At 42.6% G+C, this 21,554-nt stretch overlaps 4 protein-coding genes and 1 long non-coding RNA gene across 11 annotated transcripts in view; 3 read left to right on the top strand and 2 right to left on the bottom strand.

Moving 5' to 3' along the window:
* Positions 1-555, top strand: part of NRSN1 (neurensin 1) — a 197,754-nt gene extending 197,199 nt beyond the window's left edge. The window contains exon 4 of the transcript XR_008331526.1: positions 458-555. The gene's annotated coding sequence lies outside the window, so the exon portion shown is untranslated. The remainder of the gene's footprint in view (positions 1-457) is intronic.
* Positions 556-7,618: 7,063 nt separating this feature from the next.
* Positions 7,619-17,311, top strand: GMNN (geminin DNA replication inhibitor). Its single transcript, XM_053396761.1, is given in 8 exon segments — positions 7,619-7,769; positions 10,103-10,175; positions 13,188-13,301; positions 13,641-13,770; positions 15,263-15,345; positions 15,425-15,535; positions 16,882-17,004; positions 17,006-17,311. Coding segments are annotated over 7 exon segments (648 nt in total). The 5' UTR covers positions 7,619-7,769; positions 10,103-10,121; the 3' UTR covers positions 17,039-17,311.
* Positions 17,246-18,632, bottom strand: ARMH2 (armadillo like helical domain containing 2). Its single transcript, XM_053396760.1, has 2 exons — positions 18,322-18,632; positions 17,246-17,995 (listed from the first exon to the last, which is right to left on the bottom strand). Exons 1-2 carry the CDS (start codon positions 18,518-18,520, stop codon positions 17,520-17,522), a joined length of 675 nt encoding a protein of 224 aa, XP_053252735.1. The 5' UTR covers positions 18,521-18,632; the 3' UTR covers positions 17,246-17,519.
* A 91-nt stretch (positions 18,633-18,723) lies between these two features.
* LOC128417718 (uncharacterized) lies at positions 18,724-21,040 on the top strand. The gene is made up of 2 exons (XR_008331528.1): positions 18,724-19,301; positions 20,661-21,040. It is a non-coding gene; the product is annotated as an uncharacterized LOC128417718 (long non-coding RNA).
* The window catches only part of RIPOR2 (RHO family interacting cell polarization regulator 2), a 99,616-nt gene continuing 97,378 nt past the window's right edge, over positions 19,317-21,554 (bottom strand). For all 7 annotated transcript variants that reach the window (XM_053396743.1, XM_053396737.1, XM_053396739.1 and 4 more), the window contains one exon: positions 19,317-20,905. In XM_053396743.1, coding sequence (XP_053252718.1) covers positions 20,805-20,905 — 101 coding nt within the window. In that variant the 3' untranslated portion in view covers positions 19,317-20,804. The remainder of the gene's footprint in view (positions 20,906-21,554) is intronic.

Below are 21,554 nucleotides of genomic sequence, written 5' to 3'. Positions count from 1 at the left end.
CGTTGCCCCCTACCTGTATTGTAGCTCGAATGCTACCCCTTGTTTTTCGCCTCCCCTTTTCCTAACAATAACAAAGAGTCCTGCGGCACTTTAAAGCCTGAACAATTTATTTCTGCCGTTATGATTGGACCGCAGCCCATTCCCTTGTTCTTCCTCTAGAAGCTGCACGGCGACACACCGCTGCACCTGTTGGATGCCTGCAGCGCAGCTGTTTAGATACACAAAGGGTGTCTGATCAGTGGACTTAGACGGCAGCGCGCTTTCACCCTCGACGGTCATCATGCAAGCGGCGGCATGTTAAGTTGAGCCACCTCTTCAGCAAATGAAAAGCAGCTGCTAATAGCTGCTAGAGACCACCAAAAGCTAGAGTACTTGCCCCCCCCACCTGCGCCCCATCCCCTCCCTCTCCCCCTCCCCATCCAAGAGAACTGCTGCGTTTTCCATGACGCACAACCAGTGGCGTAGCGTGGGTTGTCAGCACCCGGGGCAAGGCAAGTAATTTGCGCCCCCTAACCCGTGGATTTGCGCCCCCTAACCCTAACCCCCAGATGTTGCTCCCGGTGCGGCCGGCCCCCCCTGCACCCCCCACGCTACGCCACTGCGCACAACGCGCATCTAGTCTCCAGGGGCTGCTCCGCCACCAGCTCCGCGGCTCTTTTCCGTTCTCCCTCTCCGCGGTCTCGGTCTGTCCCCACATAAAGAACCCACCATTGCAGAACCTGTTTTAAAGCGCCCTCGCGCTCCGCTGTTGATTCGAGTGACCTTTTTTAAAACTTAATGCGAGTACTAGTTTCTGCCCAGAGACAGGCTCCAAGTTCCTTCGCCCCGCCTTCTCCCTCTACTGAAGTGGACGGCTCCCCCCTCCCGTCTCAGACGTCACCGCGCCACCTCCCGGGGGCGAAGCACGCGGGTAAAGCGTGTCATGTGTGTATAATGATCACAACAACAGAGGACACGGGGCTTGCGCTTGGTTGTGTAACAGCGCTAGGGGGCTTCCAGACGGGGGCTGCCGTGTCGTCAACGGGGTGTTTTTAACTCATCCGATTTTCCACGGAAAGGGTAAATCCCGATTGGAGGCACAGGGACTGGGACCTGGCGTTTTAATGCTGACGACAGTGTGTGGACGCAGCAAAATAAGAACTTGCATGCGTGGCGGCACCGATCCCGCATCGAAAGCCCACGCAGAGGCACCTTCCGGGACATGGGCGTAGGCGGGGGGGGGAGCAACTCCCATCCCCAAATCAAAATAAATAATAATAATTAACTAACTGACCAGTCGCCTGACATATAGCTCAGTTCTGCCCCCCGCCGCCGCAATAAATCCTGGCTACGCCTGTGATCCAGGAAACCTGTTTATTGAGCACTTTTCCACTACTAACACGTTTGCACGAAGTTTGATGGGAGGTTGCGTATGAAATTCAGTTTTGTTTTTAATATTCTCTCATAATTTTCCACGCATTTCCCCATCACTTTCTGATTTTCCTCCCAAAGTGGGTTTGTTGCACAATTTTAATTTGCCAATATGCAACTGAACCCAGTAGCAACAGTTTTGAAGTGGCCTTAGGCAGTGTAGCATAGGAAGCTGCTTTCTACTGAGTTGGGCCATTGGGCCATATTGTTCAGTATTGCCTGCACTGACTGGGAGCTGCTTTCCAGGGTTTCAGGCAGGAGTCTCTCCCAGCCTTACCTGAAGATGCCAGGGATTGAATTTCGGTCCTTCTGCCACTAGCTACAGCACTTTCCCCAACACATCCCCTTTAATCCCAAATAATTATGTGATTCGGGCATCCCCAAACTCGGCCCTCCAGATGTTTTGGAACTACAACTCCCATCATCCCTAGCTATCAGGGCCAATGGTCAGGGATGATGGGAATTGTAGTTCCAAAACATCTGGAGGGCCAAATTTGGGGATGCCTGCTTTAGCATTTTTATCCTTGACATCCATGAAGGCTTATGCCATAAAATCTATTAACAATCTACACTATTCTAAATGTTCTTTAAACAGTGTGGATAATAAAACTAAATAAAGCCCATCTATAATAGACAATACGTTGAAACAAAACTCCAACATAATTATCATTGCAACATAAATGAAATCAGAAAAACATTTCAAATAAATATAGGGAACTAATATTATCTAATGCATACTCAGCCCAGGAGGGGATAAAAGCAGCTAGAAAATGTAAAATGACAGGAATACAACATACATACCCTCGGTGACTCTGGACATACTGCCACAACCCACCAATCAGGGACTATGCTGGTGACAATGCCCACATGACACAAAGACAGAGAGGGAGCCAATGAATTCATGATAAGGAGCTCTTCCAGAGTATTTGGGCAGTTGCACCAGAATATCCCTCATGACAGAGGAATGTGGCATTCTGCCAGCATAGTGGGGCTTTAACCAATTCATGTACAGTGGTACCTCGGGTTAAGATCTTAATTCGTTCTGGAGGTCCGTTCTTAACCCGAAACTGTTCTTAACCTGAGGTACCACTTTAGCTAATGGGGTCTCCCACTGCTGCCGCGCCACTGCCGTGCAATTTCTGTTCTCATCCTGAAGCAAAGTTCTTAACCCGAGGTACTATTTCTGGATTAGAGGAGTGTGTAACCTGAAGCGTCTGTAACCCGAGGTACCACTGTAGCGCCTTAGCTGATGGTTCTGCAGTCTAGGGTTGTGCCTTTAATGTTCATGTTATACTGTATTGCCATCTAGTGGAAATTTAAAGGTTGCTAGTAGCTTGTGTGTCTGTTACATACTGTACAAACTAAACATTTCCCCTTTACATTGCCTCTTGATTTGAGAGCCATGAACCAGAGTGCATAAACAGAGATGGAATGTTTGTATTTCTGTTTTAAGCCTATAAACTGCCACATCCCAGAAGTTCAGGCTAGACATCGACTAATAAAAACAAACAACTGAAATATATTTGAAATCAAATTCCTCATAATGGACCATGTGTTTTCTAGTAAGTCAAAAATTGTTGGTGTCTTTTCTTATCATTTCTTCACCCTGTTCTTGGAGTAAATCTCCTGGTGGTATTCCATGGACAGACTGACATGTTATGTCATATATGCTTTTTAAAGTTTGACTTTTGTTCTGATCATGCTCTGGATCTCAACTTGGACCCTCCACCAGTTTCCTGCTGAAATCCCTTTATTGCAAACAACACCTTTGGAAGCAAATAGCTATGGAAGGGGCAATTTTCAGGAGGTCCACCCAATTTCAAGCAGTTCCACCAGCCCTCTACATGTCACCCAACATTGTTCAAAAGTATCCCCAGGCCCTCTAGATTGAGCAACTGTTGCACAGGGCAGGGTAGGGGAGACAAGAAATATTCTTTCCTTGAACTTCCTTCTGCTCCAAACCATTATACAACTGCAGTCACAGAAGCACATTTATTTGTAAGCGTTCCTTATTTGTTTTAATGGGGCATCTCTTCCAAGTAAACTGATTAAGGTGCTCACATGAGCATTTAAAACTAATTGATTTAGGCCACAAATATCGGAAACCTCCATACCTAAAAATCTTATTGCATTGTAAGATCTGCAGAGGGGCTGTATGATGGTAGTTCTGTCACCTTCAGAAATGTGGAGAACAGCAGCATAAGATGTTGGAAGTGCAACAGCAGAGATCATTCAGTGTGTAACTTAAGGGTTAATTCTATTCTTCGTGTTCGTCAACTACCCAAGAGGGTAGGTGGCATGATCTTTACAGAAGTAAAGATGCTCAGTAAAGTATCACTTGCTTTGATAGGCTGTCTAGCCGTGAGGGAGTTTTCTTCTGAGTATCTAGATGAATGTCTCCCTGCTCTCGAGAAGGCCTGTCAAAAAGAAATCTTAAATTGTATATCATTTTGCTCAGTGTGTTCAATAAACATTTACCAGGATTTTCTTCTTGGTCTCTGCATGTTTCAAGTGCCTCTCCTAACACAGGAGAGGGCTTTCTCTGTGGCAGCCTCTAAACTGGAATTTCCCACAGAGGTGTGTCTAGTATCTTCATTGTACAACTTTTGTCGCATGCTGAAGACACACCAATTCATCCTGGCCTTTGACAATTAAGGTATATTTTGTGGGACTTGCCCACAAAATATACACATTCTTTTGCTGAATGTGTACTGTTTTGTTCCATTTGGAACAACTTTACTACTGTAGTTTTTGATCATTACAATGGTTTTGTTTTTATAACTGTATATTATTATATACTTGTAACCTGTCCTGGGACATGGTGAAGGCTGGGTAAGAAAGCTTACAAAGGGTTGGAGTACTAAGATGCTGAGGGCTAAATGCACACCACGCTCTGCTTGTAATGGCATGCTGTCCTGTGGCAAGTGGGCACTTTGCCCTGCAACCTAAAGCTGACAACTTTCCATATTTTATCACACTCAGCTACAGGTTTTGGAGGGTCGGGGCAAGGTGCCCCCCTCAGCACTCAATAGACCTGGTTCCCCTGATTTGGTTTCAGAGGGGCTACATGCCTGCCCACCCATGGTGGTAGCAATGGCAGTGCTGAACAGAACTCCGGGCTGAATTTTTATTTACAGATACATCAGGGTTGGCATTATGTTGACAGCTGCCACCAAGTTCAGGCATGCAACCTGGAGAGCCACTCAGTGAGGCTGCTGTGTCCCTCCAATTTTTGCTGCAGACCGGACCATGTGCCCAGATTCACCAGCAGCACTACCTTATTAATGCTAGATCTGCCCCTGACATACCCACATTGGACGCAGGACCACCACAATTAGGAAGACAGCCACAGTGCTAGGGTGTTCAGGTGTGCTGCCCAAAGCGCCATTCAGGCTTGCTGCCATACCACTCCTAGTCTTCGCTGGCTGCTCCTGCAGCAACAGCAGTTACACTTGAGCCTCAGCAGTTGGCTGCATGCTGGTGCCAGGCCTGCATATCACAAATAAAAAAACCACTTATTGCCAGAAACCCCACGGTCAATGGCATATAGTCCATGGCAGTCATGGTACTACTTGAACCAGGGCTTTTTTCAGCCGGAACTTGCTGGAACTCAGTACTAGCACCTCTCAGGTGAGCACCATTGCCATTCTAAAAGAATGATGGAGATGTTCGTTGTGAGTTCCGGCACCCCTTTTTCTAGAAAAATAGCACTGACTTGTCTCCTAGGATCAAGCAATACTCTGTCCACTGGATAACATCAATTTTCAAATGATAAAGCCTGGTTGGAAATAGTTTATTTCAACAGAACTTCCTATATTCAATTCTGAAACGTTGTCCTAGATATTGGTTATAATCCCAGGATGGGGGAACACTGTATGGTTACGGAAGTGTCACTACTATCTATTACTCTAATCAAGTGATTCTGTTCTTATGTTCTGGTAAAAAAAAAGAGAGAAGAGGGCATTTTGTTTTCCATAACTCTGCATTTTTTTTTAATGTTGCCTTCTCATGCAAAACAAATTGGCTGACCTCAGTGGGAAACCTCACTGTTTGTTCAAGAGCCTATTGAAGTGCAAACGGTCATAACATCAGAAGTATTAATTTGTTTTGAAACAGATAAACTGAACCCATTCTGATACGCAGCAGTAGAGAAAAGAAATATTGAGATTGGCAAAATGTTTAAATGAATGCAGATGTCACAACATGTTTTTATATGTGCCAGACCTTTGTGCTCAGCAGGTTGAAATAAAGTGATGTAACCTGAAACCTTTCTTTTGGATATCTAGGATTAATTATATATGGCAGTTCCCACAAATGAGCCTCTCCTCTAAAATGATTGAAGGGAAATTCTTTCAGTTCTGTAATGAGGGATTCTTTACAAATCCCTCCAAGCTGAGGAAATTAAGAACACTGATTGAATCATAATGGTGCACAATAGGAAACCTTTTCATCAGGTAAAGAAGGAGTGGTTCCATTATTAGGAACACCTGGCCAGCACACATCCACAGCCAGAGGCAAAGTAAAGGGAAAATAAACAAAAATTCAGGCTTCTTACATTAAAGTTATCATATTGCTTATTTCTAATCTACAAATTTTAACTAAATGATTGTGGAACTCACACAAGCAGTATATCTGAGGTTTCCAAATATTTGTGAAAAGATCTCAGCTGACCTATTTATTGTTTGTCCTGTCCTGATTTGTTTGCAGGGAGGTTTCAGTCACATCGAAACAAGTGTAATCCCACACTTTCCAGTGCATTTCCCAGACACTTTCCTTACTGCAGGAAGTCTGCTCTTTTTAACCCAAATTATCTACAATTTTTGTTTAACCCGCAAGAAAGAAGGGCTTTTTCACTGGCTAGGTTCAATTCTAATCCTTCTAACCTTCTTTGGGGTAGGTTTGCGGGTATGGCAAAAGGAGATAGGATCTGCCCATGTGATGCCTACCTGGTGGAAACTCTAGCTCACATGGCCCTTAAATGTAAAATGTATGATGATCTCCACCAACAATTTTAGACCATCTATGTATCCCAATATGGAAACCAGAGAGAGAGGTCATATGCTTCCTATTACAGGGGAGAGATCAGGAGCTCATGAAGACAATAGCAAAGTTCCTCTATTTGATTTTTTGCTGCCGAAATACGCTACAGGACCCTGCCCTTGCTGGAGACCCATAGAGGTGAAATAGAGTGCTTGCCACCTTTTCTTCCCTTTGGCAAATGACTTCTCTATCTGGCCATCAGGTCTTTCTCCAGGCTATGCCCTCTCTCCCCCTAAACTATTCTGCAATATGTAGTATGTAACTGACTTCCCATGGTAAGTGTGAGGTTGTCAGGGTGGTGGTGATGATTGTGCACTGATTTTGTGTTATGCCAAGCACCCCACAGCAGCCATGTGATGTTATGCCAAGATCCCCTATAACAGCCATTTTGTGAATGACGCCCACATGACTTTCTCAAATTCAAAATTGGCCCACTGGTCCAAAAAGGTTGGGCTTTTAGTTTGGTTTTCAACCTTTCGTTTTTATTTTTTTACTCATCTTCCCTGATGAAATGCCTGTTCCCATAGAAAACAATTCAGGGATCCGGGATTTGTGTAGCTGTGATGGGGAAGCAGCGTGTCAACCAGAAACGAAACCCAGCATAGATATAGATATGCTCTTCCTCACTCGGTTCATACAAAAACGTGATTTTCTTCTGAGTTTGTAAACATTTAAAACAAAAGCTCTATTATTCTGATGCAGGTACTGAACTCATTTACTTGGGAGTAAGCCCTGCTGAAATGACTGAGGACTAGCTGCACTCCACTGCCACTTACTTCTGAGCAATTATGCACAGGATTGCAGTCAGCTCAATGTGGCTTTCAGGTAAGCATGAAAACTCCCTTTACTCAGGAGTAAGCCCCACTGAACTCAGGTTAGGTTTGTGGCTATAAGCGACGCTCTCCTTTGCTCCGCCTTAGACCGCCTCCAACTGCCCCCCCCCTTTAAAAAAAAATACCCCAACCCCAAAGCTCCTCCCAACAGCTTGTTATGCTGTTAACGCGCGCGGGTGGTGGGGCGGCTCAAAGGAAACGCCGGAAGCAACCATTGGCTGCGGCTTTCCCCCAACCCCCCGAACGTGATTGGCTAGAAACTGTTCGCCGGAGGACAGGGTACTGGCGGAGAGCCCGCCTGACGCAATGACGCTCGCCCGCCCACCAGACGCCGCGATATATTTTTACGGCTGCGCGCGCGCAAGAGAGAAAGGCTTTTCCTTGTTCAAGCGAGCGCGCGGGATTAACGTGCGAGGAAAAAAAGGCGGGCAGCGGTGGCCGCCGGGAGTCTGGGTCGCGCGGGCAGCTGAGCGAGCATCGAGGCGGGTGAGTCCAGGGGCGAGAGAGTCGTTATCCTGAGGGGCCACACACACGCACCCCTCCACCAACGCTGGGAACTGTAGTTCGTGAAGGGTGGTGGGAGTTGTAGCTGGGGGGTGAACTACAGTTCCCAGGTTGTGGTGGCGATGGAGTGAAGGTGCTTTAAGTATATGGTGATGTCAGCCATTTCTAAAGCAGGGAAGGCTCCCCCCGTTCTTCATAGAGGGGCTAGTGCTCGTGGTGCTGTGGCTTGTGCTTGGTTATTATGGTTTGAGAACCTCGCCTGCATCTGTGACCCGACTCGACGCGTGAAGGAGCTTCCCCACACACTTGTTTGAAACGAGAAGGGACCCCAAGCTCAGCAATGCAACTTTGGGGGCAGTTTGGAAAGTCTGCGCCTTTCCACGTGGAAGACCTTTTCCTTGCTTTTGGTGAAGGGAGCACAGCCTGAGGCCCTCAGTATTCGTTGACATACACAGAGGGAACATGCACATTTCCTTTTTGGAGCTACGCTTCAGAACAGGCTGAGCTCCTGCTGAAAGGAATCTGGTGTGGCTGCGAGAGGCACGTGAGGACTGCTTGACTGTTTTCAAAAAAGATATACAGCTGCATATGATATTGCAGGCATGCCATGTCCGAGGGGAAAGGTACAGATGCTAAACTGTATGTGGGCTGCTTTAACTCTTTCCTGAGTTATTTCCTATTATAAGAGTAGTGGTCTTGGTACCAAATGCAGCACTTCCCTAGCCTGCACTTTTAAAACGCATATTCCAGCTGTTCAAGTGCTCTGGATATTTTCACGAACTGACAGCCACATAAATTACTACTGATAAATGCTCAGATAGCAAAACAAAATTAATATGTACAGTACCTCAGTTTAAGAACAGCCCAGTTTACGAATGATTCAGTTTACAAATTCCACAAAACCGGAAATAGTGTCTTGGTTTGAGAACTTTACCTCGGTCTAAGAACAGAAGCCAAATGGTGAAAGGGCACCGGTGGCGGGAGGCCTCATTAGGGAAAGCGTGACTCGGTTAAGAACGGATTCGGTTTATTAACGGACTTCAGGAACGGATTAAGTTTGTAAACCGAGGTACCACTACATTAGCTTCAGAAGGAAGGAATATGTGCTGTTTGGGTGTGATTAGAAATTGTCTTCATTCTTCCATATAATGCAACGTGTACCTTTTACAGCTTTCAAGGCTCTTCAGGGATTGAACTGCAATATTAAAAGTTGAATTAGGTTGTGGCCAGGTCAGAATTGTCTATTGCTTTGTCTGTGTTTTAGAGGATAAAGTAACATTTAAGGTGTACATTTGAGAGCATTTATTGAAGATAAACTACTACTTGCTATGTTTTAACCATCCTTTACTGTTAGTTTGCCTTCTTATTCTTGCAGGTGCAGTGACATTGTGCATATGAAACCAGTAGTGGTAAATAAAGTGGAAGAGGATAGCATAGGAATAAAACTCTGTAATCACAATTACAATTTGTCTTTAGTGCTTTGGAACATTGAAATGCTAAACGAAATGGAGACACATAAAATCACTGTAGTTAGAACATAAGATCTTTGAATAATGAACCAGCTTTGCTACTTCTGGAATGTTTAGAGGTCCTTTCCATAGGACAGTTCTAGCACTTTGCCCATGTTTAACATATTACTTCCATATACAAGTTTGCTATTTTGACATTGTAAAAAAGATGGTCCCAGTTGGTGAAAATACAGGCTCAGGGTTATGTTGTAACACAAAAGGGTCTTAATACTCATTGCCTTCTGACTCATAAATGTGGTCGGCTAAACTGTGAGATTTATGTATGTGGATTTTTAAAAATATAAGCAATAAAACCTTTGCCATGTAAAGCTGAGGCATCACAGGGCTATCATAAGGACACATTTATTAGCTCAGATTAATCATTCTAGCATTATAACAATCAGCTGGAATGGAAAGATGGTGTCCCTGCTTTCTTTTTCTCCCATGCCTCAGTTTAGTCATATGGAGTAGCCGCTTGTGATATTGAAATTGCTGGTCCTGGTATTATGACCGGAAGTTATAAGGTGTTAAAGTAAACTTCAAAGTTAGGAAAAAATATCTCTTCTGATATTCTCTTGGTAGATGAAAACTTCTGTTAGCGAACCATAACTCTGAGGGCTATGCAGATGACTGTAAGCTCAGTTTGCATTATGGCTTTTAAACCCAGAGTTAAACGGAGGTTTGAAACTGCTTTCAGGAATTGGGAGAAAGCCATCCAGACCTAATGTATGAACTCTTTGATTTGTGGCTGCACTGGACATCCCTGCTTACTTTAATGTGCTGCTTGTACATTTTATGCCCATATAGGAATACTTGAAAGCAGACAATGAATTCTAGGATGAAACAGAAACTGGATGTTGAGAAGCCCCTTGCTACAAAGGTAATATTGATACTTGCCAATGTGTAATGACAAGTGGTGATTGTGTGTACAGCTCTATTTTCATAGAGTTCATAGATATTAAGCTTGTACTTCTTTTTATAAATAGACCAAGGCTGAAGATATGTTCAATAGGTTTAGTGCATAACTGGCTTCAAACTATTCACCTGATTCCTACAGCAGAGGAGCCCTTGTCATATGATACTTACAATATGTATTCAAAATTGTCTTCAGAACTGTATAGATTAAATATTGCCTAGAACAGGCTTCCTCAACCTCGGCCCTCCAGATGTTTTGAGACTACAATTCCCATAATCCCAGACCACTGGTCCTGCTAGCTGGGGATCATGGGAATTGTAGGCCAAAAACATCTGGAGGGCTGAGGTTGAAGAAGCCTGGCCTAGAACCAACCACACATACCTCTGCAGCACTGCAGTCTATACTACTGCCTTGCTCATTGTCACCAGGATTTGTGTTTTACATATGAGACTGGAACCTAATTGAGTTAAAACAAGGACGTTTGATGTACAGTGGTACCTCGGTTTATGAACTTAATCCGTTCCAGAAGTCCATTCTTAAACAGAGGCGTGCTTTCCCTAATGAGGCCTCCCGCTGGCGGTGCCCTTCCACCGTTCAGATTCCGTTCTTAGACTGAGGTAAAGTTCTCAAACCGGGACACTATTTCCGGTTTTGTGGAGTCTCCGGTTTTGTGGAGTTTGTAGACCGAATCATTCTTAAACCGGACTGTTCTTAAACCGATGTACCACTGTACAGTAATGGTGGTAGCCTTGCCAAGGGATTTGAAGGATTCTATGGCAGAGGCTATAAAATGTTGCATTCATAATACTGTTTTTGGAAGGTGAAAGTTATGAAAATATGGTAAGAGAGGAAGCATCTGTTAATAATAATTAGGTGCTATTAATTCAGATGTTTTGGATAATATGTCTTGGCCAGTACTTAAACGTGTACAGACGTTATGTGTGTCTTGCCCTAGAGCAGTGATTTTCAATCAACGTGTTGTGGCACCCTAGGTTGCCTTAAATGATGGTCAAGGGTGCCACGAACAACAGTGGCTTCTGTCCCTTCTTTCCTTCTCCTTCTGTTGCCTTCACATCTCTGCCTCCTAAAGGCTTGCACATCTGTTTGTTGCAGCAGCCCTGGCTACAAGCTCCCCAGGCTAATGGTGCCTGACTAGGAGCAGCAGCAGCAGCAGCTGCCCAGAGGACTCCCAATGAGAGAGGAGAGGAGGCTGAGGGAGCATTCCACAAGGGAGGGTGTTCGAGAAAGGGTGAGAGGCTGCCAGCTCTGCAGGCAAGGGATGGCGTAACTAGGCTCCTGAGCCCCACAAGGTTGCCGCAGAAAGAATGTATTTGGTCAAGGGAGCTGTGGACTCAAAAAGGTTGAAAACCTCTGTCCTAGTGTCTTAAAATGTGATCTGCTCATAGTTGTGTGCAAAGATTCTATGCTCCCTGAGTGCTTTCAGTTCCACAAGGCACATTGCTTGACAGCCAAGCCAACAAAGAGGATCCCTTCCCTATGTTCCTTGTAACTAGTACAAAGTTGCAATACACAGGTGGTTGATTTGCTCATCCCCTTCACATACTTGGAGGGGCTATAGCTGTGTGGTAAATCGTAAGATTTGCATGCAGAAGGTCCCAGACTTGATTCCAGGTAGGGCTGGAAAAGCTTGGTGTTTGAAACGGTGTGGAGGTGCAAGGGATGTAGCTTGATACAAGACAGATTGGCATGTCAGAGATGAGACCCATTCTCTCATAGGAGGCTAAGGAGGTGCTTGTAGCATCTTTAAAGCACAATACAACTGTAGGTGTAAATCGCCTACCTTGCACCCGTCTTTTAGCTTGTCCTAGTCACCCTTCACTATAAAGATGTTTGGATCATATTTTGGCCCAGGGAGGCATGTTCTGCTGCACTTAAGGTCATAATTGCTAAAGTGGGAGGAATACTCATCATGGTTTCCACAGCAAGCTAATTTGTGGATTCTTACCGAAGAGTGATGCTGCTCATTCTGGTAGAATAAAGGAAACTGAAGAGGGAATCTAAACTGTGTAGCGATAAAGGGGGTTGTTGGGATGTTGGCTTCACACCCATCTGTTCTTGACCCTGCTGCTCACTTCTCTCCCCCTCCCTCCACTTTGCCAACCTCCACAGTTAAATTTGTACTTGCTGTCTGGTTTTGCTGTTCAGAAGGCACTACCTCGTTAAACATAAAATATTAAAAGTAATAGGTTAATCCAAGCAAGTGATAGGCTGCAGTTGTCAGAAATATTCATTGGCTACTTCAACAGCAGTAGGTATTATTTGAAGTGTAGCACAGTGCTGGTTCCCAGAGTACCTGGCACTTGTCCTTTTAGTTCAATAGTAAAGCTAATTGGCAGTAGAAACTTTACCGTGGGAAAGGTGAGCTCTTGCCATGTGAAGTACAGTGTGAATCGCTAACTTTCTCACGCTAGTATGACATTATGTTCCTGCTATCCTTGTTTGATTATCTACCATTGTTTGCTATCTCATGGTGGCAGTGTAACATTTTTTTTAAAAAAAGAACTAATGCAGGAAATGGGTATTTACATATGACAAGGAAGGTGATAGACATTCTGTTCCTCCAAAACAATACCCTGGCTGGATCAGTGTGTTATGTCTCAGGCAAAGCAACGAGGCACCCAGCACAAATCAAAGGAAATGTGCACTCGAGTAATTTTTTTGGTCATGTAAAAATGTGTGTGTCTCAGGTGTTCTCAATACTCCTTATTGGTGAAATGAGATTAAGCAAAAATTCAGGCTGCAGTTAAGACAAAGTTCAAAAGCCAGTATTTAAGATGCAAAACTTGTGTTTAACATCATGTGAGATCCAGTTTCTGTATAACGGTGACCTGATTTACTGCATGTAACTGAAATGTATGTAACCCTTAAATGTAAATACAAGCTTTCTTGAAAATTATGAATTGACAACCTTCAATTCTAGGTGAAGTAGATTCACTGAATGTGTTCTTTTCAAAGCAGGCTTCTACAAGCAATAGTTCTACAAGCAATAAAAATTGCACATCACAAAGACAGACCCTTAAGATGATACAGCCATCTATTACAGGTTGTCTTGTTGGAAGGGCAAAGGAGGTATGTACTGCTGCTGGAATGCAATCTTAGCAATATATTTTTGGAAGCTAGAAAGCTTAAGTGAGCTGACAGTTAAGCTGAAATTTGCCTGTTCTGTTAATTTTCATTGATAATATACAATTAGATTGCTAGTCTACACAGTATATAGGCTGGCATGTACCAATGGGTTTGAATGTTATGTTGAATGCACCTGAAGATCCATCTTCAGTCATTGAATCCCTAAAACTTTGCACCAGATGACAAGTGGGAATATAGTTTTACGGTTAACTGAGTAGGTGGGAAGAATGGCTTGTTAAGACATGCCTGCTTGGAATTCTCAAGTAATAAAACTCTCAGCAGGCCAAATCTTCAATCAAGAGGAAACTTTGGAGTGATCAGCTTACCTCAAAGGCTTCCAAACCAGAAGTTGCTGTTGAAACAGAATACAGAACTGTAAGAGGAGTTCAGGCTTCCGATCTTACAGTAAAAGGTATGTTGCTTCTTAAGAAAAAAAGCAGTGACAATCTTCTAATAAGTGCTGAGCTGGAAGGTATATGTAAACATGAATTGCCTTGGTGAAAGAGCTCTGCTGGATATGACCCAAGATCTACCTAGTCTTGCATGAAGGCAATGGCCTTTCCAACTGGTATTTAAAAGTATTCTGTCTCTGAATCTGGAGGGTAGCATATATGTAACTTGACTAGTAGCCATTGACAGGTTTTATCCTTTATGAATTTGTCTGGTTTCATTTTATGTTGCTGTGCTGGAACATATGGTAAATATGAACAAAATGGACTAGTTGGGTCAAATAGACTAAAAAGGGGATGAAAATAGGGCAAAACATTTTCTGCTTCTGTTCCTCTCCTCTGCTTCTTTCTTTCCCTCTTGATACTTTGCCAGTGATAAGCAAGTGTGAACCTACAGAAAATAGTATGGTACACACTTCTCAGTGTGGTTGCTCAAATGCACATTCTTGCATGCATAGGTTTTTGTTTCTGCTTTGACAAACTTGGGCGAGTTTGGCAGAATATGGAAAGCACTTAACTGCTGCACTGTATTGAAATGAAGATTCACTTAGTAATAGCGCCACACTACCTTTGCAGATGGCATTTGACTTGACACATCATGTATTGGGGCCCCCCAATACTTTTAGCTAGTTGAGCAGGCTTAGTCTAATGAAAAGGAAGCATGGAGATAAGCAGCTTGATCAGCAGCAATTCTTATGTTTAAGTCATGATTTGCTGCTCCTGTCTCTGCTTTAATGCTGTAATTTTTTTTGTGTGGGTGGTTTTAGTAACTGTAAGCTGCCTGAGTGTTTCTGCAGTGGAAGAGTTGGCTATATATTTTCTTAATAGTAATAAGACTTGAGTCAAAAGTACAGGAAGGGAGTCCCAGAAATCAAATTTTGAATACCATAGTTTAGGAACATAGGAAGCTGCCTGAGTCCGGCCATTGGTCCATCATGTTCTATATTGTTCCATCAAGTTCCACTGACTGGCAGCAGTTTCCCTGTGCTTCTGATGGGACATTCCAAGCCCTACCTGGAGATTCCAAGGATTTAACCTTCAACCATGTGCATGTGAAGCATGATCCACCAGCTTTGTTGTTGCATTTGTATGCCACAGTAAGCTATAGCTAATGGCTTGTCATGAATGTACAGATGGCTCCTACATTGCTCCTCACAGTGGGAGCAATCAGTGATGATCCTTGGCTTATAAGGCATTATGTCTGAACTGAGGGTTGCATTTTTTCATTCTAAACAAACTACATTGTAAAGCCAACATTTACTCTGGCCATTTGTGGTTGATTTGAGCAAATAAAGCATAAACTGGTTCAGACAGAATGCAAAAACCAAGGATCATGGCTTATTGCTCACACTAGGAGGAGCAAGCAGAACCTGTCTGCATGTTCACTGTAAACCATTAACAGTGGTTTTCTATGATGTGCACATGGGGACTTTAAAATCCTTAATTTCTTTGCAGGCAATCCTTCATCTCGGTATTGGAAGGAATTGGCTGAGGAGAGGAGGAAAGCTCTGTATGAGGTGTTGCAAGAAAATGAAAAGGTAATTTTATGTCGTATCAGCAAAAGTATCAGCTTTTCACTACCATTGATGCTTTAACTCTGTCTGCTTTCCCCCCTAGCTCCATAAGGAAATTGAATTAAAAGATGGTGAAATTGCTCGTCTAAAAGAAGAAAATGAAGAGCTTGCAGAGCTAGCCAGCCATGTACAACATATGGCAAATATGATTGAGGTAAGCTACAGTGATGGTAAACAGCAATATTCTCAAACTGTATTCTGCATCTTGTCTAATCTTGCACAAGGGATTGTTACCATCTATTATTGGGGCTACTTTGCAAAAACAGAGTAAATGGTGAACTAATGTGGGTGGTGGAACATATGCTCAAGTGCCCTGTTGATAAACCCAGACAAAATGTGTTATTTTGATCGATCTCACAAAGATCTCGTGCAGGGGTCAGCACCCTTTTTCAGCTGTAGGCTGGTCCGCCATCCCTCAGAGCATGTGGTGGGCCGGACTATATTTTTTTGGGGGAAATGAACAAATTCCTATGTCCCACAAATAACCCAGAGATGCATTTTAAATAAAAACACACATTCTACTCATGTAAAAACACGCTGATTCCCAGACCATCTGTGGGTCGGATTGAGCAGACGATTGGGCCGCATCCGGCCCCCAGGCCTTAGGTTGCCTACCCCTAATCTTGTGCATCCTGATCTAAAGTCTAAAAGCAGGATATCTTGGAACATGAATCCATTTCTTGGTTTGTGCTTTTTTCACCGTTGTTATAACATTATGCTTATAAAATATCTCTTGGAGAAGATGCTTCTGATAAACAGTGGTTCAAAGTGCTTTGCCATCTTGTGTAAGAAGTCTAATCTGGTGTTGATATAAAAGCAAAATGTCAAATGTGAATTGTATTGTGTTCTACTTAGCTTTCCCCTTTTTAAATGTAGGCACCAGTTTTTAGGTCATATATTTCAGCTGATAACCTAACAGCTGATACTTGTAGCTTGTACACTAGTAACATCAGTGTTGGGGTCTGTGCTTTGCAGAGATCTTGTCTAATCTGAAGTTTGGAGGTCATGTGCTAGGACTCTCCCAGCCTTGCCTCAAAATTATTTTCTGAGGTAGTCTCTAGAGAAAGTGACTATAAAGTCAAAATTGAATATACTGTACACTTCTCTGCAGGTTAAAGTTGTATATCCAAAAATAAAATGTAGGATTCTGTGACTGTTAGACCTGGTTGAGACAATGTGAACTTTTTTTACTTCATCTCAACCAGGTTTAACAGCACAGAATCCTGTATTTTATGTCAGTCATTCACATCTTGTCTCTGCAATATCTCCCTTCCCTCCCACCCCCGAAGATTTGCAGTAAGATGATAATTCTTACCGCCATGTAAGATAATGTTATTAGGAGAATGTGCAAGTTGCTTTGCAAATTGTTGTATAAATCATGTAGTGATGGTGTAATATCTCTAAAAAAGTTAACTGCTGTATAATATATTACTTGGCTTCAAAAGCTAAATTCTACCACTGTTCTGAGAGTATCACTAATGTCTCATCATACCTCTCTAGCGACTAACTGGACAGGCACCAGAAAGTCTAGAGACACTGAAAAATCTAGACCTGGATGAAATTGCATATGAGGAAAGTGATTCTACTGAGGAGGATTTAGATGGAGAAACTGAAGGGGAACCTTTACAGCTCTCGAGGAATTCTACAGATCTGCTGACAAATGAAACAAGTAATCTCTGAAAGTATTGGGCCTCTGAAAGGGAAAATGAACTGCTCGTGTGTCATGTCTGGGGTGGGGAAGAGTAGAATCCTTTGAAATTTAAAGATTCACTTGAAATTTCAAAGGGTGGGTTTTGCAGCGATGGAAGTATAATGGAAGTGTTAGACTTCATCTGGTTACTTGATTAAATGGGAATACTATGTATTTCAATTTGTAAATAGTTTTTTATTCATGTATGTGGAACTGCCAAATAAACTTCTCTGCACAGATTACACAGTTGTAAAATGCTGTACTTTAGAACATATGTTGCAAGTCTAAGCCAGCTATTTAAGAGGTAATAGACATGGAATAATAGTTCCCACCCCCTTTAAACCTTTGAGAACAGAAGTGTGGTACATATGCTATATGTCAGCCCCAACCAGTAATTTACTTAGTATTTCTGGATACTTCCCTAAACACCATTTACCACCTGGCACTTTTACTGTAAGCTGGATTTCTTAGCTCTACCTATTAGTGATTCTTTTATCTGTTCTTGGTAGGCTAGAAGCGCTAGCATTAACTTGGCATAGTTTTGTGGCCAGCTAAACCATTCCAACTTAGACAGGGCCTCCAGACTTTTACGTAGCTTTTGGCCACCCACTTCATTAAATAACTTGAGATAAGGGATGTTGTTACAGCAGACAACCGTCATAAGGTAGCAAACCCAGAGCTTCATAGTGATTATATCTAGAGGGTCGTCATCTTCCGGGTCTTCATCTTCATCCAGATAAGCAAGGAGAATTTCCATAAGATGTCTGTCTTTGGCTTCATTTTGGTTTAAGTAGCTTAGGTAGCAAATGCCACACAACCCTTTTAATACATAGGTCCTCACTTCCCCAGAAGTATCTGGCATAAGCAAAATATTAATCATATCCTGAATGTATTCTGATGCAAGCAAAGCAGCATTGACACCACCTGTAAAGGAAGACATGTTACTGATTATTTCACTAATATTCTGGAACACTGCTATGCCTGAATATTTGTCCGTTTTTAATGGCTAATGTAAATTGAGAGATTTCCTAGCCATGAGATGGAGTCCCTTGAATACTGACACTTGAGCTATTAAACATACTTACAATTTTACCGCACATTTACTCAGTCGTATCTAGTGTTATTTCTACTTGGACTAGGACACAATTAACTTTGGTCTCTTCATTTTAATGGGCCTAGCCCAACTATAACTTAGTTGGACACAATACACTTTTCTCAAACTGGCAGCTGTTGTCTATTTACATGCATACCTGTGTAAGTTAGAAGTCCAATATAGCATGCAGCTGTGGCTCTGTCCTCCAGGGGCAGCTCTGGATCTCTCAGCTCAATGCCGTAGGTTTTGATTTTATGGTGGTGAAAGACAGGGTCTATGAGCTTGATTGCAGGTTCCCTCTCATGCTTGATATGCTTGTTATACCAGGCTGCTAGTTTGCTAAACTTGCTTCCCATATTGCCTGAAGACTTGTTTCAGGAAAAATGTCTTTCTAAAGCTGTATTTCACTCTACCCACAGGGAAGTGTTGGGAGACTGAAGTATTGATTCACATTTGACTCGCAAGCCCACGCAGCTGGTAACTAGGCAATGAGTGCAGTAAATAGAATGGAAAATGGAGATAGTATGATGTCATACTTACGTAGATTCTTAGCTATCCTATCCTGCGGTTGGTGGTGGGTTAAGCCAATAAGTTATATTTTCACATTTAAAAAAAAAATAGATTCATCCTTCTGCCCCATGGGTCTAAATTATCTTTGTAAAGAAACTTGTTTCCCTCCACAACCAATACTTTATTGTTGCTCATACCTTCTTACAGATAGAGCTATTTTCCCTTACCTGTCCAGCGGTGGAGGCTGGCAGATCCAAACACCACCTCTACCACCATCTTCCCAACAAACTGCAGAAGGGCTAGTTACTCTGCAAAGTTTCCTGGAGGTAATTCAGCAACTGTCTGCAGGCAGCCCACTCAGACTTACAGGTGTACTTGCAGATCTTTGCTGTAGCTTTAAAAACTCAGAAGGGAGGCAGTTTTGCAGTGCTTTCTCCCTAGTGCTGAAACATGTTTTTTGCCAGCTCTTCTGACATATTTATAGGCAAACAAAGCTTGGGTGACAGTGTACGGGATACCTGGACATATTGTCATTTGAGGTTACTTGCTGTTTTTTTCTCAGAACTACCATCTTGATCAAGTTGGAAGTCCAGGTCTAGCACTGGTGGAAGAAATAAGTCGACCAAAGTAAAAACAAGGCTATTTAGTAATTCAAAAATAATCTTTATTATAACTTAAACAGGAGCCGTATATATGAGAAGTACAAATACCACAAACCTAGAAGGCAAATGTAAGCCAAAAATCAATACAAAAGACGACAATGAAAGACTGTAGGCTTGTGGCAGCAATGTGCTGTAAAAACCAGAGCACAATTACTTATTTCACATTTCATAAAAGAGACTTTCCCCCTTCAGTAAAACCTTTGAGTGACTGTACAGCTTTTAATCAAAGAATATTTATAATTTATAATATACAGGTATATACAGTGTTACAACATTAACAATTAAGAATACTGGCTTGCCAATGCATTTTGGCAAAAAAGGGGGGAAAGACTTCTGTTAAATTTATTTTTAAAAAACCAACAACCAGCACTTCACAATCTGTATGTCTCCAAGGAGGAGTGCCCAATGGTTGAAGAGCTATGAGCCGCTTCAAACTTTATTGTCTGATGAGGGCTTCAATAAAACACCTTCAAGTTACAATCCATGCATACTAATTTGGGAGTAACCACCATTGCACACTGGGATTTACTTCTAAGAAAACTAGCATCATAGCATGCTGTCTGTCACCTTGATTGTTGCAGATAGGGAGTGTGTGTGAACAACTCAATTTGAAGTAGTCCCAGAGATCTCCACCACTTGTTCTCTTTTACATTGAAATCATTGTAGCTCCCAGCTATAAATGCACAAAACCTCATTCTTTTTTGAAATGTCAAGGAAGGGGAAAGGAAGATTAAATCTCGGTGTTTTCATGTAAAAGTATAATGTGGCCATATGCCCTTTCTGGAAAAAAGGAGAACACCTGTTTGTTTTATACAACCTGCACGACTGCTTGAGAGTGTTTGTTTTTATTTTAAAAAATCATTTGGGATTTATCAGAGGTCATTACTGGAAGCCAGAAAAGAGCAAGAATGGAAATAGGAAATGAGTCAGAGAATTACTGAAATCTGGAGTTTGCATCCAGCTGTTTCCAGAGTCAGGCCCGTCATCTGAAGATTGTTCATACTAAATGGTGCTACTAAGAACAAAAACAAGGCAGGAGATACTTGAAGGCAACTGAGGCACAGCACAGATGGGAGTCAGAACTGCTGTTAAAAGTCCTACTCAGTTTGCTTTTTCCTTTCCACTGATTTACAGGAAGCATCACAAAGTTTTAAACTGATGCAATTATATCCACAGAAAACCCACCATATACAATTTAAAATGCCTCATTTATGATTACAAAACTTTTGTTGTATTTGCCGAGGCTGACTGTATGGCAGTGACCTAGTTTCACTCAAAAGCAAAGCAACTGCAATCTTTGACAAATCACTGTTTTCATTATAAGTTACAGAGTGAAGCCAGTAACAGCCCTCAAATTCATTCTTCTTCTTCGAACACCTGTGAATCTTCTTGCAGTTCAGCTACAGCACCGTTGTGGTTAAAGAAGACCAGCCTCTGAAGCTGTTGTGTTAATATGCAATTGAAACTCTTAAAAGGCTGTGGCTACCTCAGTCCCACGTCGTACACCAACCTTAACAAATTCACGAGGGAATTTATCTAGCTGCTCATATGCCAGCCGTCCATCTTCTCCTGAGCAGAGAAAAATGAGAAGCAAGGCAAATGTTGCATGAAGGCAGAGGTTCTCCAGGCCACACTTTCAGAATAAAAATATGCTTGTGCCACACCAATTTTTTGAAAATTGATAAATACTTTGGGAAACAAGAAACAACTAGCAGTGCTTGATTTATAAGATAGAACACAACTACTTTATAACATGATCATGGGACATCCAGAAAATATAAAACAATGCAGCTACGTAGGAACATGAATTATTCCCAAAACAGTATACCGATTGTCCTTGAATCTTCTTGCCATTCTTTCCTGCTACACCACTGCATTAAGGGAAGGTTAGGTGCTGTTGTTCAGTGGCTGCAAAGTTATGGATTTAAATATTTGTAAAGTTCCACTTTTGCAGACCCTAATAAAGCAGCTGGAGCAATAAAAGCGTCTTCAAAAAGCAATAAATGTTGGTTGGGAAAAAGAAATTTGGATTGCAAAGGCCTGTCTGAACAGCACTGCTTTTAGGAGATGCCTAAAGGAAGGGCAGGAATAATTCCTGCTGAACCTCTACCGCAGGGAGTTCTGCAGAACAGAGCCTGCCACAGTAAAGGCTCAGTCCCTAATAAAGGCTGACCAAACCTCGGGTGTGGAAGAAGTGCCCCATCAGAGGATCTCGGTG

The sequence above is a fragment of the Podarcis raffonei genome, chromosome 7 (genome assembly GCF_027172205.1).
Source record: "Podarcis raffonei isolate rPodRaf1 chromosome 7, rPodRaf1.pri, whole genome shotgun sequence".
NCBI classification, from domain to species: domain Eukaryota; kingdom Metazoa; phylum Chordata; class Lepidosauria; order Squamata; family Lacertidae; genus Podarcis; species Podarcis raffonei.
This window is presented reverse-complemented; position numbering and strand designations above follow the sequence as displayed.